Here is a 23,984-nt window from a genome sequence, read left to right as displayed (position 1 = left end):
AGAACCAAGGGACATTATCAATGATAAATGGTGATGAAATAAGTTGGGTTGGTGCTCAATACTCCTTACCTTTGCGCAGTTATATAGACATAGTGTTTCCTGTTATATAGAAACTACATGTGTCCAAATTCTGTTGGTTTCTAACATTTCCCAACTCTAAAAAGATGAGTTGCTGAAGCCAGAAGGGACACTTTCCCAGTAATACATCAACTTCCGAAAATGCATGCTGGACACATAGGCTGCCAATGGAGTGACCAATAGAGCCGATTCATCTGGCAGCTGCTTAATGGGCAGCGCTGCCCAAAGTGGTCATTAATAATTAGAATCCAGATATATTTATTTAAATAACTATCAATGAGGAATGAATGTTACTGCCATTAGCTTCTCTCTGGGGGTGCGAGGCTACAGGAAGGGACACTTATAGCTCAAGAAATGATTACAGAAATGATGGGTTGTTTACAAATCTTATTCTTCACCTCTGTATTGTTACAGAAGTAACCACAGAGAAGACACACTGGCTCTGTGAGCGAACAAGGACATGGACACCAGTGCATGATTAAAGCCTGCAAATTGGCTGACTGCACTCACCATCTGGCTGAAGTGGATGTACTTGTCAAAGGTTCTTTCAGTTAATTATTTAAATCCTACATTTTGGGTAATGGCTGAAGATTTTAGAGTTTCCCTGAGAGATTTGTCTTTTGGGAGGTCTATATTTGGCATTTGATTTGTGTGGGGAAGCTCCAGGTATGGGAACTCCCTCCATCAATGAAAACTGGCATATTGTCCATGACTTAGTTGATTAGGGACACTGAGAAGTCAAGAGCTGGCTTATGATCACAGAGCTTACTCGTATGTATCAGAAAAAAAACTTGGACCCAGATATTAATGAACCCACAATAGCTTTCTATCTACTATTCTATACCATTTCTCATAGGAATTAAAATATAGGAGATTAAAATGGTCTTCTCTTTCTCGGAGTAAGCTCTTACCTCAAGGGAAATTGAACCATTTAGTAATCAGTATGCAACACAATACTCTATGGTAGCTAAGCTGCCCCTCACTCTGGGAGACAAGTACTTTGATACAGACACACAAAATAGTTAGCTCTCTTTTTTTGTTCTATTGACAAGATGGTAGAATAGAATTACAGGACATAACTATAAAGTAACATATATCCCAATAAAATCAGGAGGTTATATGCTTATCCAATGGTACTCTCCCCACTAAGAGCATAGAAGAAACCCCTTTTTTGGAATTCTTTTATTAATCACATTTTTAAGCTGCAAACTATTGATCAGAGACTTGGCTCTGGATAACTTTTGGCTATTAAAACAAATCCACCTTCAAATAATGAAGATTTGCCATCACTGAGAATATTCACAAGGATTTTCTAGATGCTTAGAAAGCAATTCAAAATAAAGATGCTTCAGAGCTATTTTGGGCAATAGCAGCATCCTTAGATAGATAGTTGTCTCCCAAGGTGACTCTGAAGGACAACACTCACTTGTATATTCATGTTCTGATATGTTTGTTTTAAAAATCAGTGATACTGTTTTATTTTATATTCCCAGACTCAATAGGGGGATATCTTGGAAAATTATTTTTGACAATTTGCAGCTTATGTGCCAAAGATAGTGCTTTTAATGATTAGTGCTCATTGTTACCATCAAATGACCCTCAACAGTGTTTTATAAAAGTCCATATTCTCATCCTACTTCTCCTCCAGAGAGTCCCTGAATGCTCCAAGGGCTGGCCCTGGGAAAATGGGTTTATCTTTGAGTCTCTTCCACTATTTGGTAACCCTTCCCTCCCAACTCTCAAGTGTCCATTGCCTTTTGTCTGCCCAAAGTCTTCCACAATGACCTTCTTATCCAGGCTTGCTATGTTTCAGTCTCTAGTTTCTTTCATGGCCTGGAATTAGAACCCCAAATTCCTCAGTCTTAGACATTTTTTTAAAGTCTCGATCTCATCTTCTGTTTATCCCTAGAACTAGTTTGAGATTTAATTTGATTATTCCAGAATCTTACATTTACTTGTTTACTAAATGCTAATGGCACTTATTTTTCTTCCATCAATTCCCTCCGGCTCCCCCAGAAACCATTTTGTCAATGCACAAAAAAAATAGCTGAGATCTTTTCTATTTGTAAGGACATGAAATAAATTCATGTTTAAAAGTAGAAGAGCATAAGGCAGATTTTTTCTTTAATCTCAAATTAATCCCATTCCACTACATACCTACTCCACTCCCTATGCGTGTTTTCAAAATAAACATCTGAATTGAAACTGGTCTCAAAATTGCCTGTGGTTAAGACCCTAAAATTTATAGCTGGAAAAGACCTCTGAGATCTTCTGGAGATTCTAAGTCAATCTACTGCTATTATTATTCATGTGAGAAATCCAAAGCCCAGAGAGATAAGTGACCCACTCAAAGTCTCACAGGACATAAATGATGGAGGCAGGGAGATTAAACATATGCTTTTTCTTTTCCATTAGAAAGTGAGCTCTGAGTAGAGTCTGGCTTACTTTTTAATTGTAGAAACAAAGAGCACTATTTTTTTGAACATAGTAAATGCTTCATTATTCATTCACTGATTCATTTTTGACACCCAAATCATGACTCCAATATAAGTGAAACAGAAATGTAAACTCTGGAGTATATGGTATACAATTTGAAAATTATTTTTTTTTAAAATAGAAATTAATTATTGTTGTTTCATTTGAACTGAAGCAATCTCTCTCTTACACAATATTTTCCTCCTATTTCCCTCATTTCTCCCACCAATGTCCCCCCATCACATTTCTGGGGAGAATTTCTCTAACTAGAAATGAATCTGTGGTTTAGAAGGGATCTCTTCTCTTCAAGAAATGGCTTGGAGTAGTGAGGGCAACAATGTTATAAAATACTCTTTTCACAACTTCCTGAGGTACAATAGAAATTGCAAAAATTCTAATTTATGGATATGAGAACTGATATTCAGAGGCATTAAAATGATTATTTAACATGATTGGCTACTAAATTGTTGTTCTTTAGGGTAATTGTGTAGTAAAGGGGAAAAAATACTGTTTGGAATCAAACCCAATTCTAATTCCAACTCTGATATTAACTATGATTTTCAACAAGTGGTTTTGCTTCTCGTACCTCATTTTTCTTGGAGATCATTTGACAATTCTACTTGAGTTTCTGAAGCCAGTCTTTTAGAGAGAAAAAGAATAAGAACATGGCCCAGGGCTGGAGGAGTAGCAAGGGACTGAAGCATGATGTGGAGAAGGAAACCTGGGCTTAATTAACTACCTTGAGTTGTGCCAGTGGTGCAGATCCAAAAGGGAGATGAGGAGGTTGACTTTTTAGCAAGCCTATGTACAAAGTTCCCGCTCAGATCAACTCTTCAATTTTGACCTTCTTCTCCACCTTCATTCACGTTTCTGACACACTAGTGCTGGAAGGGGGGAGCTGGAATAATCTGCTTCCCATGTGATGTCTGAACTCTCCCTTTACCATCATTACTCGGTAACCTCTCCTTTGAATTTCATTTGTTCAAAATTTTCCATTTAGTCCAAATCATGACAAGTGTCATGTTAGGTCTCCTTTTCAAAAAGTTCCAAACCTGGTTCCCCATCCACTCCTCCTTCCAATACCTGCCCTGATACTAGAAAATATCAACATACTTATTGATACCCTCTCAAACTCTTTAATGTCTATTTCTTCATATTCCTTACATCTCAGGACTTACTCCTTCTCTCTGCTTCAGCCACACTCAACAAGGGTCATACCTTGGATTTTTACCATTGCCCATAAAGGTTCTACTTCCTTCATTAAAAACAATGATATTCCTCTATCCGACCATAACCCTTCTATTGTTCCATCTCTCCCTGTTCCTCATCATTCCTAAAACTTTGCCTTTATTAAGATTTTGTTTCTCTCTACTTCTCAGTATTTTCTTAGTATTGTTCTGCCTTTATTACCTTATTTCACTATTATGACCTTACAGTGAATCATTTCAACTATATACTTTCCTCTGCCCCTGAACCTCCTCCCCCCTTTCCCTATCAAAGCTCATTCTCTGCCAAACCTCAGTCCTGATTATTCTTGCCAATTGCCTTCTCTTCCCTTATTCACTTTACTGTTGTAAATAGAGTTGGAGAACTGCAATTGCTGGTACATTATAAATTCATTTTGTCCAACTTCCACAAGGTCTTTACTGTAAGTAAATGGGAATCTTAGATGTTTATTTTATAGATGAGGAAACTGAGACCAAAGTGGGGGGAGGTGAAGAGACTGGCTCAATTGCACATGGTAGTAAATAGTAGCATGGTTGCCAGATATTCTAGGCTCAATATTGCCTTGGTAGTATTTTTTAACTAGAGCTGATTGCTTTCTGCACAGTTTGTTGCTTGAAAAGGATTGCGGGGAGAACATCCACTCTAGTTTTCGCTGTCAAGTAATAATAAGGCGGTGCCTTGTGATAGACATGAGTCTTGTTCGGAGTTCAAATCCTACTTCTATACCATTTGGCTAAGTGATCCTGAACAAATCATCTTTAGAGCTACGAGCATATCTCAAAATACTATAAACATTCTAGAAATAGCAGTGGGGCAATGACTTTGTAGTTCAGAAGATCTGATTCAACTCCTTAGATCCTTACTCAAAATGTTATATCTTCATTAGACAGAGAGTTTCCATGGCAGGGACTGTCTTTGTCCCTTCCTTGCATTTCTGCGATTAGCACACAGTAGGTACTTATTATTTATTGACTCACTAACTTACTGGTTGACCTCAGGGAAAATCATATAACTTTGCTGGATCTCAATTTCCTCATCTGTAAAATGAGAGAGTTGGATCAGTAGTTTATAAGGTTCTAAACCTATGACTCACTTATATTGGTTTAGAGAGTTTTCTCTTTGGGAATTCCTTATAAAATCATAAGCAGGACCACAAACAAATTTGATGGCTCCATGGAGGAGAGCAGATGCAGTAAGAAATAAATGCTTGTGAAATACTTAATGATTAAAAAATAAAGAACTTTATAGACACAGAAATGACTAAAGCACTAAAGACAGTTTGGTTTTATATTTCCAATATTATCCACCGAACAAATACAGCACAAAAGCCCATTCCAGAATGTCAGCTCGGGTTTAACCAATCGATGTCTTGCAAGCACAGTATGGTTGATAATATGACTTTATTGCAGTTATGAAAGAGCTCCAAAAATTAAACCGGCAGCAGCTTTGACCCCTCATTAATGGGTGAACTTTACAAATATGCTGAAGGTATAGATAGTGCCATGCTCCATGCTGATCAGGAGAGAGGATCTGAAAGCCTTCGTTTTTAGCAGCAAATTATTCAGCTCCCCAGAGATCACGCAGGAGGGCTACACTTGGGGAAAGGACTTTTGAACCCTAGGCACAATCTGCAATCTATTGGTCTGGTCTTCCTGGGCCAAGATTTCTATTAGGCAGAATTCCAATTACTTGGAGCCATAATTATAGGCTTTTACCCTTTCTCCAACTTCATTAGCAAAGAATAAGAGTAGAGAGTAGGGAGAAGAGGAGGGGTAAAGAGGGCTGGATGTGAATTAATTATGCATAATTATCTCTTCCCTGGTGTAATTCCTTAAATGCCTATCCATACCATTACCAGCACAGGTGAAGGAGAGTTAGTGCCCCCAGCCAAAGGCTAAGGCCTCTAATAAAATGTGATCCTCACTACAAAGAGAATTAAGTTGGATTCATTATCCAGTCAGCTCCCAAAGACTTTGAGCAGTGTTTGATGAGGTCCCTCCTGCCTCATCACCTTTTTCACCCCTCTGCCTTTCTGAAGCAATAACTCGTCTGGGGGAAGTCAGTCATCATTATGTCAAGGTCAAATGCCAGTATGTGGAGGAATTCCCTTTCCTTCCACAAAGGTTTGGGTGGACCACGTTCTGGCTCATTTCTATCAGCAGCCCCCACATCAGTAGTGAAGTTTATGCTACAGAAATCAACTAAATTGCAAATACACAGAAGTTGCCTGCCTAAATGGGCAAAACAGCTTCTCAGCAAACTTGGACGTTTGCTTCTTTCTGCAAATGGATATCGATCTACTTCCTAATATGGTATAATCCTACCATATCCCGTGGACCTTCTCTCTTATCACAGCAGCCCAGCTGGGCACGGGTAGGGGTGGGGTGGGTAATCTAGGAGCAAGTTTGCCAAATAGGGTGGAAGTCACTGAAGATGGGGCAGCTGAGGTTGGAGAAATCAGAAAATCAGAGGGAGGAATTGTGGGTAAGGGAAGAGTTACTGGTCTTGCGTGCATTTCATGGATCTACTGGTAAAACACAAACTACTCAAAGAGATTGGTATTCTACATAACCAGCCATTGAATGAAGCAATCAGAAGGCAGGTTTAGAGATCCTAGGCAGCAACAGAGAGGCAATCTTATGACCTATTTAGCTATTTAGTCCAAGGCACTCATTTTCCAGATGAAAAACTGAAGTTCAGAAAAGTTAAATGACCAAGGTCACAAAAAAAGGAGCAAGCAGATATGGGATTTAAATTCTGGGAAGAATTACTCACTTTAGATAATGTTTGGTAGATAGTCTTTTCTTTTGTCAGGATATTGGTGAGAGAGGCTTTATGTAGAATGCTTTTGGTTTAACTCATATTTCTGGGATGATGGAGAGAAGGGCCTTAAGGGCAAGAGAAATCTGGTACTTTAGGAAAGTATCCGATGATCGTCTTGTGGCTTCAGTCATGGGCTGATGTTTTTCATTCTTGTTTTTGGTTTTATTTAGTTTGGGAAACAAATGCATAGAGTTTTTTTTTTTTATTTGTTTGTTTTCAGATTATTGGATTTTTAACCTGGTCTGAGCTGAATTTGTTTGTCAACTGATGGAGTGGAAAGCAGAGAGAAACAAATGATCAGTTTATAAACAGGCTCAGCAGGAGCTTAGATGATAAAGACTGGTTAGATCAGCCCCAATCACTCAGAGGAGGGAGGACATGCATTTAGGGACCCAGAGTGTAACCATTGAGTGCCTGACTCCAAAGGAATTCTACCAATCTTAATTTAACCTTATGCATTTGAATAGCTCTTGAGCAGAACATTCAAGAACAGTAGGAGTTTGTTCACTTTAGATTAGAACCACAAGCTCCCTTTGTCTACTCTGATGTAAAAGCTCAGTTTGGGGATGGAGTCAAGATGACAGAGAAAAGGCAGAGACTCAACCTGAGGTTTCCCAAATTCTCCTTCAAACAACTTTAAATAACCAAAACAAATTCTGAAGTGGCAGAACCCACAAAAGGACAGAGTGAAACAATTTCTCAGCCAAAACGACTTAGATGGTCAGCAAGAAAAGTTTGTCACACTGAGTTGAGAGGGAAGTACAAGCGACACCAGAACAGATTGGGCCCCAGGAAAGCAGCAACAGACTTGGGAATGATTGAATCAGCAGCAGAATTGGCTACTTCCAGAGAAAAGGACCTATGTGGACAAAATATTTATTGCAGCTCTATTAATGGTGGCAAAGAATTGAAAATTGAGGGGTGTCCATCAACTGGAGAGTAGCTCAAAATGGATGATTGTGATAGAGTACTATTGTGCTATAAGAAATGAAGTGTTACATGAATTGATCCAAAGTAAAGTGAGTAGAACCAAAAGATCATTGTACATGGTAACAGCAATACTATAACCTGATCAATTGTGAATGATTTAGCTATTCTCAACAATACAACGATCTAAACAGTTCTGAAGGACTTATAATAAAAAACAAGATGTCAGTTTCTGGTGTGAGGAGCTCTGCTTCCTCATTCTCAAACTTTACAGGTTGGTTGGGACATGCCCCTGAAAGGCTGCAGAGGGAAGATGGGAGGTGCCATCCTAGAGAAGCAGTGTTTATTTTACAGATGAGAAACTGAGGCTCAAGGAGAGTTCTAAGCTGCATCAGAATTAAGATTTGACCTGGGGTCTCTCTGCCAAGAGTCGAACCTCTTTTTCTATAGTATCCTGCCTCTGTTGCATGGCAGAGGACAGGGATCAAAGGTATATAGTACAGACTCTCCTCTTAGATTGGTGTAGGAGTTTCATTTACCACTACACTTGTTATTCCTGTTTTCAGCAATTCTGCACAGTTAGAGAATATCTTTCATGAAGGACACTGAAAGCAGGGGAATTGATTGCTTGTCACTACATGAAATGTAGTGGCTATGGGCTATCATTTTCAAATCACTAGTATAATATACCAGATACCAGGTTATTGAAGGCACATCTTGTGAAATTCTGCTGCTAGTGTTGATAAGATAAATAATTCCCTTTGAGTGAACATCCCACCCAGGTCCATAAACTAGAGATCTTGAAGCCCCAAAGCTCAAATTTCCATTCATCAAAGGCTGATAAAGTTTCACTAAGTCCTTTTAGATTGCAGTACAATTGACCTAATATGTCAGTATGAGAAAGAAAAGAAGAAACAAGATGTCTGATTAATGCGTCAAGTCCAGTTGCAGTTGATGAATGGTAATAAGAAACCTGGATATCAAAACTTCAAGCAAAATAACAACCTTTGAATTAACTACATGGCCCATGAGGGTGATTGAATCACAAAAAACATTTTTTACTTTGGGGAGGCTCAATTATCCAGATGTCTTTATTGCCTTGTCCACATCACCATAAAACTGTCTGAAGTTGCCCAGCTCCTGTATTTTGATTGATATCAGAGCTGTACTCCCCAGGAAATCTGGCTCTGTCCTTTTCCTTTCCCTCTTTCCTTTTTTCTCTTCTTTTCTAGGTATAATAATTCAGACCTTCTTAAACTTTTCCCACTCATGACCCTTTTTGTCCAAGAAATTTTTATATGACATGGGTATATAGGTTTATAAGATAGGTATATAAATCAAACATTTACTGATAATAAATCACAATTTTGTGACCCCAGTATTCAATTATGAGGCCTCATAGGGGGTCATGACCTCCCAGTTTAAGAAGCTGGGTGATTATTCACATAAATATTAATTACTCTTTTCATATCTTTGAATTCTCTTTTTCCCCTTTGTATTATTTTTTGTGAATATTTGAAATTTTTGTTCTATTTTTACATTTATACTTGAAGTAATAGTTATAAATGCATTTAGCACAGAGCTTGACATATAGATGATTAATAAATGCTTATTCCATTCTCCTTCCCTATTTGTGTGCCTCATTATAAGGATGGATTGTTTCCTGGTACATTTTTCGTACTTGTATCCCCAGAGATAAGCTCGGTGCTTGTCACGTCCTAATAAATACTTGCTGATCAATTGATTGATTTCCCAGCCTCTCCTCCTACTAACTTGGAAAAACTCAACTGAGTATAGACCCCAAGAAAAAGACTCCATTCCAATAATGGCTTTAGGATGGAAAGGAATCCTCATTCTAGTTCATCATTCTAACACCACATGTCCATTTCTAGCATCCTTGACAGTCTTTCAGGCAGTTAGGTGGCAAAGTGGAGAGAGTGCCAGAAATGGAAGTCAGGAAGACACATCTTCTTGATTTCAAATCTAGCCGCAGATACTTCTTAGCTGTGTGATTTCACCAACAGTGTATTAATGTCTCAATAACTTAGCTGTGTGACTAAGTCACTTACCCCTGTTTGCCTCAGTTTTCTAATCTCTAAAATGAACAAGAGAAGGAAATGGCAAATCAAAGTAGTGTCTTTGCCCCCAAAACCCCAAATGGGGTCATGAAGATCATCACAATTGCAAAACAACTGAACAACAAACAAATGACGGTCACTTAGTCTCTATTTGAGGATATACCCTATGCATAAATTCCTTTCCTTCCTCATCTCTATCTCCTGAGTTTCCTGGCCTCCTTTAAGTCCCAATTAAAAGTCTACTTTGTTCAACAAGCCTTTCCCACTCTCCCTTGTTACTACCATCTTTCTCCCATGGATTATCTTCCATTTCTTCAATATAGAGCTTGTTTATACCTTTGTTGTGTGGATGTTATCTCTACCATCAGACTATGAGCTCCTTGAACACAGAAGCTTTTCCTTTCTTTGTATTCTCAGGGTTTAGCACAGTCCCTGACACATAGTAGATGTTAACTCAACATTTATTGATTTAATGACTGACTTTCAGCCATGGGGCATCTATATCCTAAGACAGAATCTTCCCTTATTGTTCTAAATGTTAGAACACTAATCCATCTTTCCTTTTACTGTGATTGATTCCCCTAATTCTGTGTGTTCTCTCCCTCTTGGAATGATGCATTATTTTATATATACCTTGTATTCGACTGTGTTTACATATCTCCTCTCCCCAGTAGAATGTAAGCTCCATGAGGGCAATGGATATTTATTTCACTCTTGTGGCTGTATTCTTAGGGTACAACACAACCTGGCAACCCATGTGCTAGATGTTTGATAACTGGTTACTGAATTGATTAAAATGTTCTTCATCATATTAAACTAAAATCTGTTTATAGAGTTTACCTATTAAAATAGGAATATGGTGTTAAAGAGAAGTGAGTTTGGAGAGACTAGAAAGAACCAGATTTGAAGGCTGACTGCTGCTTACTGCCTGGGTGGCTCAGGGCAAGTAAATCAGAGTTTCAGTCTCTTCTTTGGTCAAATGAAGGGGTTATCTCCAAGATCCATAGACAATCTCCAAGATCCCTTCTAACCCTGAGTACTACATGATAATCCTAAGTGATAAAGCTGGTGCTTTCCATGAAACAAACTAACCCTACTTCATTTTCCATAATAGAAGATAACAACTATCATTTTTACATTGTTCTTGATCTCCCCTATAACAACAGGTCTTTATTCTTTACACCAATTATAACCCTACCTGAATCATCCCTCTTTTTACATTTTTATTCAAGGTTTCCAGAGGATTGCTTCTAGGGGAAAACTTGTGGGATTATACTTCTAAAACTCTTCATGAGCCCCAGCCTATGTGTGTTCTCTTAATAGTCAGCCATCAGACATAATTGCTTCTTAGTGAAAGTCTTTACCAAGATGTCATGTAAAAAATCGTAATTAACACAGCATTCTCCACAAACCCAAACTTGAGGCACACTCAGTTTTCATGGGAAAAGCAGGCATCAACTTAAAAGCATATTGTTAATGAGGCACATACATAGGAAATACATTTGGTCGAGTCAAATCCCAACATCAGAACTGTAGGACCTTGATGCTTTTTTCTCTTCTTGTGGAATGCTCTTATAAATATCCCCATGGCCACAGCATCTCTGCTGGCAGGTTAATTAGCTAAACCTCTAGAGTAATTTCATTTTCACAGCTTAACCCTTAATTGCCAGGGATGGTTGATTTTTGATTTTTTGCTGTCAAAGGTTATAACCCTTGAATCTATTTCTGGTCTCAAGTGACTGCCTCTCTATGGCTATGTCTTTTCTCTCACAATTGTGTCTCAAACTCTAGTTTTCCAGCAGGATTTTGCTGCCAAACACTATGATGATTGGGGAGCAGAAAAAAAAAATCATCTTCTTCAATAGGTTTCTTTTGGTTTAGACTCACTCCAATTGCCTGCCTGATTTTTTATGGTCAGCTGGGAACATGACCAATCATTATTCATTTCTGTCTCTCTCTCTTTTCCCCCCACTCCTGTCTCTATCTTCTCTGTGTCCATCAATGGTCTCTATATCAATTGTGCTGAGGGGCGTGAGCTGCAAAAATCCCCTCTTATATGGATATTCCCTGTTTCCTTAAGCACTCTTCACCTGACATTGCTCCTAGAATCCTCACCATTCTGATCACCCTCCTCTCAACATAATTTAAATTTGCCAATGCCCCTAAAAGTGGGACACTCAGAATTAGATACATCCCAGACATTTCCTGGACAGCTTGATCAGTGTTTCCAAGTCAGTGACATGGCAATCCTTTTATATTTGGATGCTACCCATTCATTTATATGGTCTAATATTATATTTTATTTTAGCAGCAGCCTCCAGGTTTCTTTCCATATCAAGCTAGGACTCTCCTATTCTATACTTTGCTTCTAACCTAAACATGAGACTTTATACTTATCCACAATAAATCATATTGTGTTGTTTTTGTGCAAATTTCCAGACTAGCAATTGAATTGTTGATCCTGATAGCTAACTTCCCAAGGCTTTCTGATAACTGTCACTTTAATACACATGCGTTCAATGTCCTTAATAATGACTGATAAAAACACTGAACAGGGAAGTGATGAAGATACTTCTCAGTGGTATCACATAAAAGACTTCCTCCTAGTTCAATGATACAAGATCTCATTTTGGAGTCCATCTACGGTTGGGCTTTCTGTGAACTTATGGCTGATGTCTCTCCACAAATTTATCATGGGAACTTTCCTGACTTACTAAAGGCCTTCCTTGATTTTTTTCTTACATTGAAAGGACACCAGAGAAGCATATCAGCTGTTCGTTAATTATTCCTTTTTCTTGCCCTTTGACCAGCCCATCTTCCTTTTCAATCATAAATTTATTTAAAAATGGCCTTTATTCCAAGAGGCAGAAAGGTAATGCTAGATAGAGAATTGGCCTTAGAACTAGGGAGACCTGAGTTTGAGTCCTGCCTTTGACAAAAACTGTTGTGTGTCTTTGAGCAGATCAAAATCCGAGTGTCCTATAAAAGTCTTCATGATTATGAGATGAAGAAAAAGGTCCTGACCTTCCTCAATGAAGGGAATATCTTCAAGTTCTTTACACTAACAAAATCACAGGTTTTAGTCCCATTTCTGTCTACCACATCTTCCTAGCTCTTTATTTGTGATGTGTTGGAAACTGCTCACACCCACCATGTACTTTTTCATCACCCTCTGTGTGAGACTCAGTTTGAACTCTGAGATGACTGGATTTTTTTTATGTCTCAGAGCCAAACAACATCAGAAAACATTGCTATTGGAAAGATGGGCCTTTGTCTTTGGGAGAAATTGGTACCTACCCTGACACGGAGCCATTAATCATCAATCTTCAATAAAGTTGCTCAACCAGCCATGAATCCACCTGACTCTTGTCATGCAGCCCACACAGCTCAATCTTCTGCCGAAGGATGAGATGGGAGATTTGTGCTCCTCATATCTTCTTCTCTAATTCTATTAAGGTCACCTGAGAGTGTCTTCTAAGGGACTGGGTGATTCTAGGTCTAAAAACCAAATTTCCAGCTCTGAATCTCTAATTAAAGGTTCTAGACTACCATGTGCAGACATGACCTCATCTGCCTTCGGTAAAAAACCAGCATGTGGAGAAGAGCTAGATCAGGAGAAGGGTGGAACACATACAAATCTGCTGACATATTGTGTCCTCCCCACAGAATGTAAGCTACTTAAAAGCAGGTACTACTCATCACTTTGTGTTTACATTCCTAATACCTAGTATAATAAGTATTATACTTGGCACTAAATAAATATTTTATTGGGTTAGATTTTTAAAGCTTCCTTCTGTTTCCCTCCCTCCTTCCTTACCTCTTTTTCTCCTTCCTTCCTTCCCCTTCCCCTCCCTCTCTCCCTTTCTCCTTCCCTTCCTCTCTTCCTCCTCCTCTCTTTTCTTTTCTTTCTTTCTTTTCTTTTTTCCATTGGAACTCATAGAAACTCATAAGTAGACAAAGCATTGGAAGGATCTTAATGATTATCTCCCCTTACCTTATTTTTCTTTAATAGACAACAAAAAATGAGGCTGAGATGTCTAAGATCACAATTTATAGACAGTAGAACTCAGGATTCACACCTTTATTCTGGCACTAAGCCAAGCATTCATCCCCCTGTAGTCCTTTTAGGGAAAATTGAAGAGGGAAAAAATCCATCCTTCATTTCTAAGTTGCAATTTTCATGTTGTTTATTTGTCTATTGTTACAGGAAAGTAAAGACATGCTCAACTCCAATTTAGTTAGATAGTGAGTTCTAGTATCAACATGAAGCACAGGTTTTTTTTTTGTTTGTTTGTTTTAAACTTCAATCCCAGAAACAAAGACCCTGCAACTTTCGATTGTTTTAGGAAATAACATCTCATTGAGTTGGAAGTTTAGTATAGTGACTTTTGGGGAGGAATTTTTTTTCTGTGATTTGGCAGAGGAGGAGAAGGGCTCATTTACCTAATGTCTTTTCTTCTAGCTGAAATCCCAGGATGCCCTCCACACTGAATCAAAAGAAGTATACAGCTATTAAAACATCCTTAATCCAATTTTTTCTACCCTTCTATTCCATCATGCCCAAATCTCATCTGATAACAACTCAGGGCTTACGGAGTGCTGATGTGTTCAGTTAATGGAGACATATTTCCTCATTTGGACTCTTATCCCCAAACCTTCCTGCATCTATTCCATTGGAACTCATGTTTTAATATGTATCCTAATTATACTCAAGACTGTTACTTTCTTTCCCCTTGGGCTAAGCGTTCTTTCCCATGGCTTCAGGCCAATGCAAGTTTGTTGTTAAGAGAGAGGGCAACAAAGTCAGCTTGGTGGACCCAAGTCACAATTTCCTGTTCCTTCAGGACTTTAGAGTACAAGAGGCAGCACCTTTTTGTACTTGAGTGTCAGGGAAAGAAGAGAGAGAAGAAAGCTTTGGAGACTGAGGAATTGGGTTTAATTCTTGGCTCCCTGTTTAACTGTGGGTGAGTGATTTAACCTATCTTGGCCTTGGTGTCCCCATCGGAGGGCTATAAAAGATAATTTCTAAAGAACCCAAAAGCTCTCCATCTGGGTCTTATGATCTTTAAAGTCTCTCCTTGCGCTAAATCTTATTATTTATAAAGGAAAATTCCTTCCCTTATATAATTAAGAAGAAAAACTCACATTTTAATTTAAACAAAAAAATCCTACAAAGATAAAGGTTGGAACATTTCAAAGAGTGGGAGGAAAAGTGTCAAACTAAAATCATACATTAATAGTAACCAATCTTAATACATATCATTTAAGGTTTGCAAAGCACTTTGTAAGTTATTTTAGTTGATCTTTACAACAGCCTTGTGAAGTATTATTTATTTATCATTCTCATTGTATATATTGGGAAACTGAGGCTGAGGGGTTAAGCCATTTTGTCCAGGATCACACAGTCAGTAAATGTCTGAGATAATACTTTAACCTAGATCTGCTTGACTCCAAGACCATTGCTTTCACCACTATACCATTTAGCTGTTTTCTTAAAATATTTTTTTAAAATAACATTTTATTTTTTATTCTCAGTAATATGTAAAAACAATTTTTAAAATTTATTTTTTTAAAAAATTTTGAGTTTCAAATTCTCTTTCTTCCTTCTTTTTCCCATTCCCTTCCCTGAGACAGTAAGCAATTTGGTACCTACTTTTTTTTTACTTCAATATAAGATCAACTATAATATTTCTCTCTAACCTTCTTTCTCTTTCACTCCTTTATTATTTTGGTCACCCTATTCCTTCTCCCTTTATAATATTTTTAGGACTCATGCCATTTACTCCTCAATTCCTTGTTCTTAACTCAAACCATGCCCTGCTTAGATACCTTCAACAACTTCTCAGTTTCTAGTCCCCAAAATAGGTCTTACTCATCCCAAAAGACTCATTTTCTCTTGTAAATTCAATTCAATACTTATTTTAAAGTGCCTACTATTTTCAAGGCACTATTAGGCTCTTGGCCTGGCATCTGTCTTTAGGGTTTCTTTGTAAGGATTTCAACATTTCCCACATCCTAAACCTTCTTGAAAGTATTAAAGGTAGGACAAGACAAGACAGACTGCCAATATATCTTTCAGCTTCAAGAAAGGTAGTATGGTACAATGTAATGGAGAACCAGTCTTGCATCTAAGATCTGGGCTCAGTTTCTGTCACTAACATGTCCTAACTATGGGCAAATCATTTAACTTAAGCTCTGAGGATTTGAAGCAAGTCATTAAGACTAGAGAAAGTACCAGCCTTCATTGGTAGAAAAAAATTTCTAATATACTTTTCTATTAGACCAGGGATTCTTTTCTTGGCGTCCATGAACTTACTTTTTAAAAGTATTTGAAAAACTGTATTTCAATCTAATCAGCTTTTTTGGAAATCCCAAATATATTTAAAAATATTATTCTGAAGGGGGATCCACAGACTCCACCAGACTGCCAGAAGAGTGCAAGGAAATATCAAAGATTGAGAACCCCTAGACTATGTGATCCAGAATCCTGGTCTGCCATTAATCAACTGTATCCCCTTGGACATTTAACCTCAGCAGGACTCAACCTCTACCAATAAAACTTCAGCTCTATTCTTTGCCTTCAAGAAGCTTATATTCTCTTGGGAAGTAATGACATGTACATAGATAAGTTAATGGAAAAAAATACTATAAAATTTGAGAAGTAGTGCTAACCACTGAGGGAACTCAGGAGAGGTCTCTTGTAGGAGGAGAATGGAGCCTTGAAGGTGAGCTAGGAGCTCTAACAGTGGAAATGGATGAAGGGGGAGAGTGTTCCAAACTTGGAGGATAGTGTATGAAATAAGGAGAGAGATGAAATGCCATACATTTGGAAGAGTAAGTCACCCTGAAGGAGACAGAAATGGCATGTTTCAGGTGAGTCAAACCATCCTCACCATCATCTTTCCTACCATTCCTGTCAGAGGCCAATGAGAACAGCTAACGAACCTTGAACCTAAGAACTTTGGGAATAGCCAGACTTCCAGCCCAGTACTCTCTGCCATCATCCTTAAAGCCATCCCTGTGGAAATAAAGCTTGGAACATTGCTCCCACAGAGGCTACTGAAGATCCAGAAAAGAAAGTTCTCACCAAAGTCCTAGGTTCTGTCCGATGGCTCAACATCAGAAAGAGATAAGATTTTATCAGTGGAATGACATTAAAGAAGAACCATTAGCTTCTGTTTTGCTGCTGCCCCTGAGGACCACAGGACCTTCCCATTGGTTTTATAGATGACGTCTTCTATGCATGTCATCCCTCTGAGCTCCTGGAAAGTAGGGATTCTCTTACTGTTCTTTGGATGCGCTTTGTACATAGCAAGCATTGAATGTTTCATTCGTTCATTCAACATAAAGTGAATCACTTGGTCCAGGACATAGAATTCTAGAGAAAGGAAATTCTGATTTCTTGTATTTTTCCTTGATTGTGTGGAGCGAAGGGGAAATATGGGGAGTAGCTAGGAAGGAGAGGAGACATCATAAAAGAGAATGAAGAAAGGAGCAGTAAGAGCAAATGGACAAAAGTTTCTGCTACATAAATGGATTGTAATCTTCTTAAAGTTACAAAAGGAAATATCTCAAAGCACAATCCAAATCCTTTCCAAAGCTTTCAGGGCAGCATGCAATATTATTCTTTTACAGTGCTCTATCCTCCATAAACACTCGATAAATATTTTCTTTTTTGATCATGATATCTTCATCTCCACAATACTGGGTTGTCCTTGACTCTGTTAGTGAATAAGGACTTTGGAAGAAACCAGGGATGGTGTATGCTGTTTGGAACAAAGAGGAAGCTGCCTGTGTTTGCCTTTAAATCCCCAAATCAAAAAGCATATGACTTGGTGAAAAAATAATAAGGATAAACAAGTTTTCAGTGGGTGTTGATGCATAAAGATCCTCACCACTGATATGTGTGTGTGTGTGTGTGTGTGTGTGTGCGCGCTTGTGTGCGCATAGGAGGGGGGAAATGAAGCATCTTTATAAGGGAAAGGATGTTGGTTCTCATCTGTCATTTTCAAAGAAAAACCAGAGATGCCAGCATTTCACATAGCACGACAGAGTGTGATTAATAAATCAATGTAAACATTGCTGACAATAATAGCTGACATTGAGATAGCCCTTTAAGGTTGAAGATTTTTCTCTCTGCCACCTTGTTATCTAAGTAGGGATTTTTCTAGGGGAGGGGGGAGAGCTGTACCTGAGATTTTTCTTATTGTTGGGAACTTCCACAGTGGAAACTCCTTTCACCAATACATATAGGCAATTCATCCCTAGCTATTAGAACGCGGTTGTAAACCTGATTTTGTATCATGCACCACCTTTGGCAGTCTAGTGAATTCTATGGAGCCTTTCACAGAATAATGGTTGTTTAAAAAGAAAACCTCATAATTGGAAAAAATGCTAAATTTCAATCAGGTGTTCCTGAAAATAAAGTTTCTTTTTCTTATGAAATCTTCCCCCAATCTATTCATAGAGCCTAAGACTCCCAAGTTATGTACATGGAACCCCCATTATATCCAGAGAATCCATGGACCTCAAGTTAAAAACTACCATTCTGGGAGTGGTTCAGGGTATCAGGAGACTAAATAACTGCCCAAGTCACAAAAGGATTTGGGCTCAGGTCTTCTGGAAGAGAGCTGCTAGGTGCGACTGTGCATAGAGTGCTAGACTTGGAGTTAGGAAGGTCTGAATACAAATTCAGCTTCAGACACTGACTGAGGGATCCTGGGCAATCATTCAATGTCCCTCAACTTCAGTTTCTTCATCTGCAACATGGGTAGCACTTATTTCACAAGCTTGTTGCAAAGAACAAACGAGATAACAGACAACGTTTTGTAAATCTTAAAGTACTACAAAAATGTTCGAGGAGGAACAAAAGTGTTGTCATCCCCATTTTACAATAGAAATAACAAAATCAGATGCAGAGGGGTTAAATTAACAATACAATATATCAAGCCCTGATTTGCACAATTTGACAATTTGTGAGATATAAATGCTTACACTATAAATTTACCAATTGTCTAACAAGCTGGGAAGAGCACTAACATGTATCACTGACTAGAATCACAGAATATAAAATTAAAAGGAAGAATCAGAATTAACCAGTATCATCCTTTCAATTAGCAGATGAAAAAACTGAGGCCAGAGAGAGAAAGAGCCAGTTCAATATCAGAAGATAAAGATTAGGATTCCAAGTCAAGTCTAGTGGTTCCAAATCCAGATTCCTTTTTCACTATCTCAAATAGCCCAGAGTCTTGAATTACCATTAATCAGCCCTATGACTGGGTGCTCAGTCTCATTAAGCTTCCATCTCCTCAACTCTTTTTAAGTTTTTATGTCTTTTCTTTTGAACTTTAATAACAAATTCCTAAAACTCCAAGTGAGCATTTTCATAGAGAAATAGAAATAAAACAGTAAAAGACAGGGAGAGCCATAACATGTCTTATTACATACAGATTTTTTAAAAATGCATATTACAATTTTGATAGGTTAGGTTTTAAGTTGTTCTAATTGTGTTTTCTTTGGAACCATCTCCTTGTCTATAAAACAAGAGGCTGATACTAGGTGTTATCTATGGTCATTTCCAGTTTTAGTGTTCTATGATAGCCTAATTTAACAACTGTTTGGAAGATCAAATGTAATTAAGGAAATCTCATCAAAAAAGAGAAAGAGAAATAAGAGATATGAAACAGTCACTGTGGCTGCTGGCTGTGGTCATCATCCCTTTTACTAGAATATGAAGGGTGACACAGAGCCAGACATTGCCTGTCTTTTCACTAGCTCTCATGGAAACCAAGGTCAGCTAGATGGTATCATAGAGAAGAGAATGCCAGGTCTGGAGTCAGGCTGATTCATCTTCCTGAATTCAAATCTCTGGAAATCTTTGGAAATTCAAATCTTTGGAAAATCCAAAATGGGGTCATAAAGTCAGACATAGCTAAAAAATGATTCCAAACCAACAACATGGAAACCTACCCAAAGTTACATGAAAAGGAAAGGCAATAAACACTTATTAAGTACCTATTATAGCCAATAAATAGTCCACCTACTCTACTGGTACTCCATTAAGGTCAAGAGAAGTGGAAGAAGGTCCTGAGCATGTTCGGTAAACTTCCTGTGGTCAGGTTGTAGGATGATTTGACAAGGACCACTCAGGAAAGGCCCAGGAATGGATAGGTTTATGACATTTTGTGGGAACATCAGTGAGACCACAGATGTATTTGAGTATGTACAAGGAGCCAGGTCTATATGACACCAAAAATGAAATATTACTGATACTGATTACTGACAGATGTATATAAGTAAATAGAAAGAAATTTTAGAAAAGGGGATGTTCTAATAACTGCTGGGAGTTATTAGAGTAATTAGTTATTAGTTTCAGGAGAGACAAATAAGGCGGGCTCTCTTTGAGCCAACAGTCCAATAAATGCAAAGATTTTCAGGCCAATTATAAAGTAGAAAATTTGGCATGAGCACAAAAGATGAACCTCTTTGAGAAAAGTCAGATCTACCCAGAAGGTGTCAAGAGGTTCATTTCCTAATAGCAGCCAAAAAGTACTCTCATAGGATTTCTCACACAATCCCTGGTGACTGTAGAGAGAGATGGGGATTTTGATTTAATATGGCTTGGTCTCCCAGCAGCAGCTCAGCCAAAGGGAGCCAATTATAATCAACTAAGTCACATTAAGCCAAGTTGGAAGGGAGAGATGATGACTTCTGTTTTAGATATATTTAATTTGAAGTGATGGCAGGTCAATCAGTTAGAGATGTTCTCTGGAGAGTCAGAAATATGGAGCTGGAGTACATGTTGGGGGGGTCAGAGATGTAGATAAAGATTTAGGGACTCATTAGAATACATAATCTCAACTATTGAGTAAATTAGAGAGAGGAGCTACTTTCTATAGACAGAACTTTAGAGGTTAGTTAAAAGACATAAGCTAGAGGAAGAGAATACAAAAATAAAACATAACTTTGGGGTTATCTTTGACTTTTCCCCCTTTGATCATGTCATAACATAATTATGTCATAATGTCAGTTGCCAAGTCCTATTGATTTCATCTCTGAAATGTCTCTTACATCTATTCCTTCCTCTTTACTCTTATTGATTACATTCTAGTGCAGATCACCATTACCCACTTGCCCCAAATATTGTTAAGAGCTTTCTATCAGCACTTTCTTCTCTTATCCAACTTCCAATAATCTTTCTTATCCACAGTTATGATGTTACTATCCCAGTTGCCTATAATCTTCTAAATAAAGTTCAGTCTCTTTAATTAGATATTCAAGATTCTATGCAAACTTTTACCACTCTACATCCCTAAATATCTCATATTATTTCTGTTTTATTTAGTCTCCAGGTTCAAGTTAAAACAAAGACCTGGATTCAAGAATTTCCAGGAAATTGGTACTGGGGAAGCCGATACAAACAAGAGCATTATTATTATGCAGAGCACAAGCAGATAAATGAAAGCATAAACACACACATATTATATGGTGATACAATATAGTAGACAGAGATGCATCCTCATAGATGTAAGAAACTTATTTAGCATGAGAGTCAGGAAGATGAGTTTGGGAAGAAACACTCAAAATTGAAGTTTAGGTGAAATTATATACCTTAAAAATGGCCTTAGTTGACCATTGGTGCTGAATGTAGGGTATATTCCTAAGCAACCCCAGATGTGATGAAGTTCTAAAGACTATGTTAATACCAGGCTTGGGTGAGTTTCTTTACCGATTCCAGATACTGGTGGAATAACTAACATGAATTATCTAAGGTGGGACCCACATCTCATTGTCACTCACATCACCTCAAACAGTTTGGATTTCAATAAAATCTAGTCAACGTTGGCTAGATCCTCATGGAAACAAAGGAGGGAAAGAAGAAAGAACCAAAGGAGGGAGGGATGGGAACTGACCTGTCCGAGAGTACACTCCATGCCACCAAGAAAGTCGGCTTCCTTCAGTCCATTGTGATTGCTGCTGATATCGTGGACTTCGAACCGTAGTCTCTGTACTTCTTCGAAGTAAAAGTCCACCGTAAACAACTTAGAGAAAACGGGGTTGATGCAAGTTCGAATCACTTCTGTTCGGTCCACCTGTCGGGAGAGACACAACCCACACTGATCATCCTGTACTTCCTTTTTAACTGCCAGAGAGGAGCGGATCCAAATTGTTGAGATCCCAAATATGATGATGAAAGTGACTTCCAAAGGAGAAGACACAGCACAGTTTGACTTTGGAGTCAGGAGACAGCTGGGTTCAAATACCACCTAATATTTATTCAATGACCATGGCTCCATCACTGTGCCTCTCTCGACACAGATATCAAATTTGGGTAATCCCTATAACACTGACCTAGAAAGGCACCACATATAATGGGAAAGGAAGAATCTAGGAAACTTACATTTAATTCAAGTCCGGCAACATCTGACCCTGGCTAAGTGACTTAACCTTTAACTATCCCCAGATAATTCTCTAATAAAGATGCAGAGGAATTTCTTCACCAGGAACTCCAGACACTGATGATGTCACAGTTCTAAGATTTCTCCCCCTCCCACAAAAGGTAACTCCTTCATTGAGTTGGAGGATTAAATGGATCTTGTCCATAGAGTGGGATGTAAATGTTGGCTGTCATCTCTTTCCCAAAGTATCTCCCTCCTAACATCATTATGAGAATCAAAATAAGATAATAGAGGCAGCAGTTATCACTACCATTATCATTATAAATGTAAATTTCAAATGACTATATGGGACTATATGGAGAATAGGGCAACGATATGGTATGAAGTGGATGAAGAGTCAGGCCTCGAGTCAGGAAGAATTGAGTCCAAATCCAGCCTGAGACACTTCTTAGCTGGATGAGTTTCTTAACTCTGTTTGCCTCAGTTCCTTCTTATAAAATGAGCTGGAAAAAGAAATGGCAAACCATTCCAGTATCTGCCAAGAAAATCTCCAAAGAGGTCAAGAAGAGCTGGACACAAAAGAAAATGAGTTAATAACAAATTAGGAGAATATTTTAAAAATGATCTCTATTTTAGGATGGAAAGTTAGAATCAAGAATATTTCTTAAAATCAGAGGGGCCAACCTCTGGGAGCTGCTATATCCCTGGAAGGCATCAGAACTAGATTAAAAGTTAACTGGGTTTTGTTGCTGTTATTTTTTTTTTTAATATTAAGGGGATTAAGTGACTTGCCCAGGATCACATAGCTAGTAAGTATCTGAGGTCAGATTTGAATTTAGGACCTATTTTATCTACTGCCACCTAGCTGCCCCTGGTTATTGGAAACTATTTAATCAAATAAAAATACAATAAAACATGGCTAATATTATTTTGAGGTTTTTTAAATCAATATGGGGTGTGAGAAATACTGAAAAGTTGGGTTTCCACAAATTGTTGCAAGCCTCAAAGTAGTGTAGGATAGTGGGTATCCACTGACCAAGAGGTTTTCAAAATGTGAGAGGTTAAGGGAGGTTAAGCGATCAATAGAAACCTTGAGCAAACAAGGAATTGGGGAGCTAGGAAGGCACAGGGAGATTCAGCCAATCAGAAAGAGTCTTCTGGTTTTGAGAAAAGCACAAACTTAAGATAATAGTTGATCCAGACCAAACTAGTTGAGGTCAATGACCTGACTTGACCAAATCACTACTGCCTGATTAATAGGCTAATTGAATATTAAATGACATCTCATAAGAGGCATTTTCCACCATTTTTGAACATGGGATGTATGATGAGGAAGGGGGAACATGTTTATATATATTTAGGGGGAAACATATAGTGGGCCTACCAGAAAGACTGTAACTCAGAAAGGTACAGACCAATCCGGTCTCTGAAGGGAGGGATTGTGTTAAAGTAACAAGTATAAAGCTTCTGTGCTTCCATGCTCAGGGCTCCCTCTTCCCCAAGAGGATCCATTAAGGTGATTCGTTAAGGTCCTTTTTAAATAAATTTTCCTCCATATCCGATTCTCAGTGACAAGAGTGTGTTTCTGATAGAGGCCTAGGCTTCCAGTTCTATTTGAGTCTGACACTCCTTTTTAATAGCAGCTAGGTGACAATGGATAGACTCAATCTAGGCTTTTACTAGCTCTGTGACCCTGAACAGATAACTTAAACTTGTGTCAACCTCAGTTTCTTCCACTGTAAAAGAGGGGAGTAGAGCTCAAATACTTGGGATATCAGAAAGGTCCTGTGGGAAGACTTAGAAGTTGAACTGAACACTGAGGGGAGATAGAGTTCCCAAGGAACAGAGGGAAAAGAGGGAGGGTATTCTAGGATACAATTGCAACTCAAGTCTTGGTTCACTCCAAGTACACATGTCTTTTCAACACAGACAATTTTTTCAGGACAATTTTAGGTTTTCAATTAGTTGCCCTCACTTG

At 38.2% G+C, this 23,984-nt stretch overlaps 1 protein-coding gene across 1 annotated transcript in view; it reads right to left on the bottom strand.

Moving 5' to 3' along the window:
- CPNE4 (copine 4) overlaps nt 1-23,984 on the bottom strand; it is a 418,717-nt gene that overhangs the window by 125,774 nt on the left and 268,959 nt on the right. The window contains exon 3 of the mRNA XM_031940154.1: nt 21,521-21,700. Coding sequence (XP_031796014.1) covers nt 21,521-21,700 — 180 coding nt within the window. The remainder of the gene's footprint in view (nt 1-21,520; nt 21,701-23,984) is intronic.

This window comes from Sarcophilus harrisii, chromosome 5, assembly GCF_902635505.1.
Source record: "Sarcophilus harrisii chromosome 5, mSarHar1.11, whole genome shotgun sequence".
Classification (NCBI taxonomy): domain Eukaryota; kingdom Metazoa; phylum Chordata; class Mammalia; order Dasyuromorphia; family Dasyuridae; genus Sarcophilus; species Sarcophilus harrisii.
The sequence above is the reverse complement of the archived record's forward strand: the minus strand, read 5'-3'. Positions and strand labels throughout refer to the sequence as shown.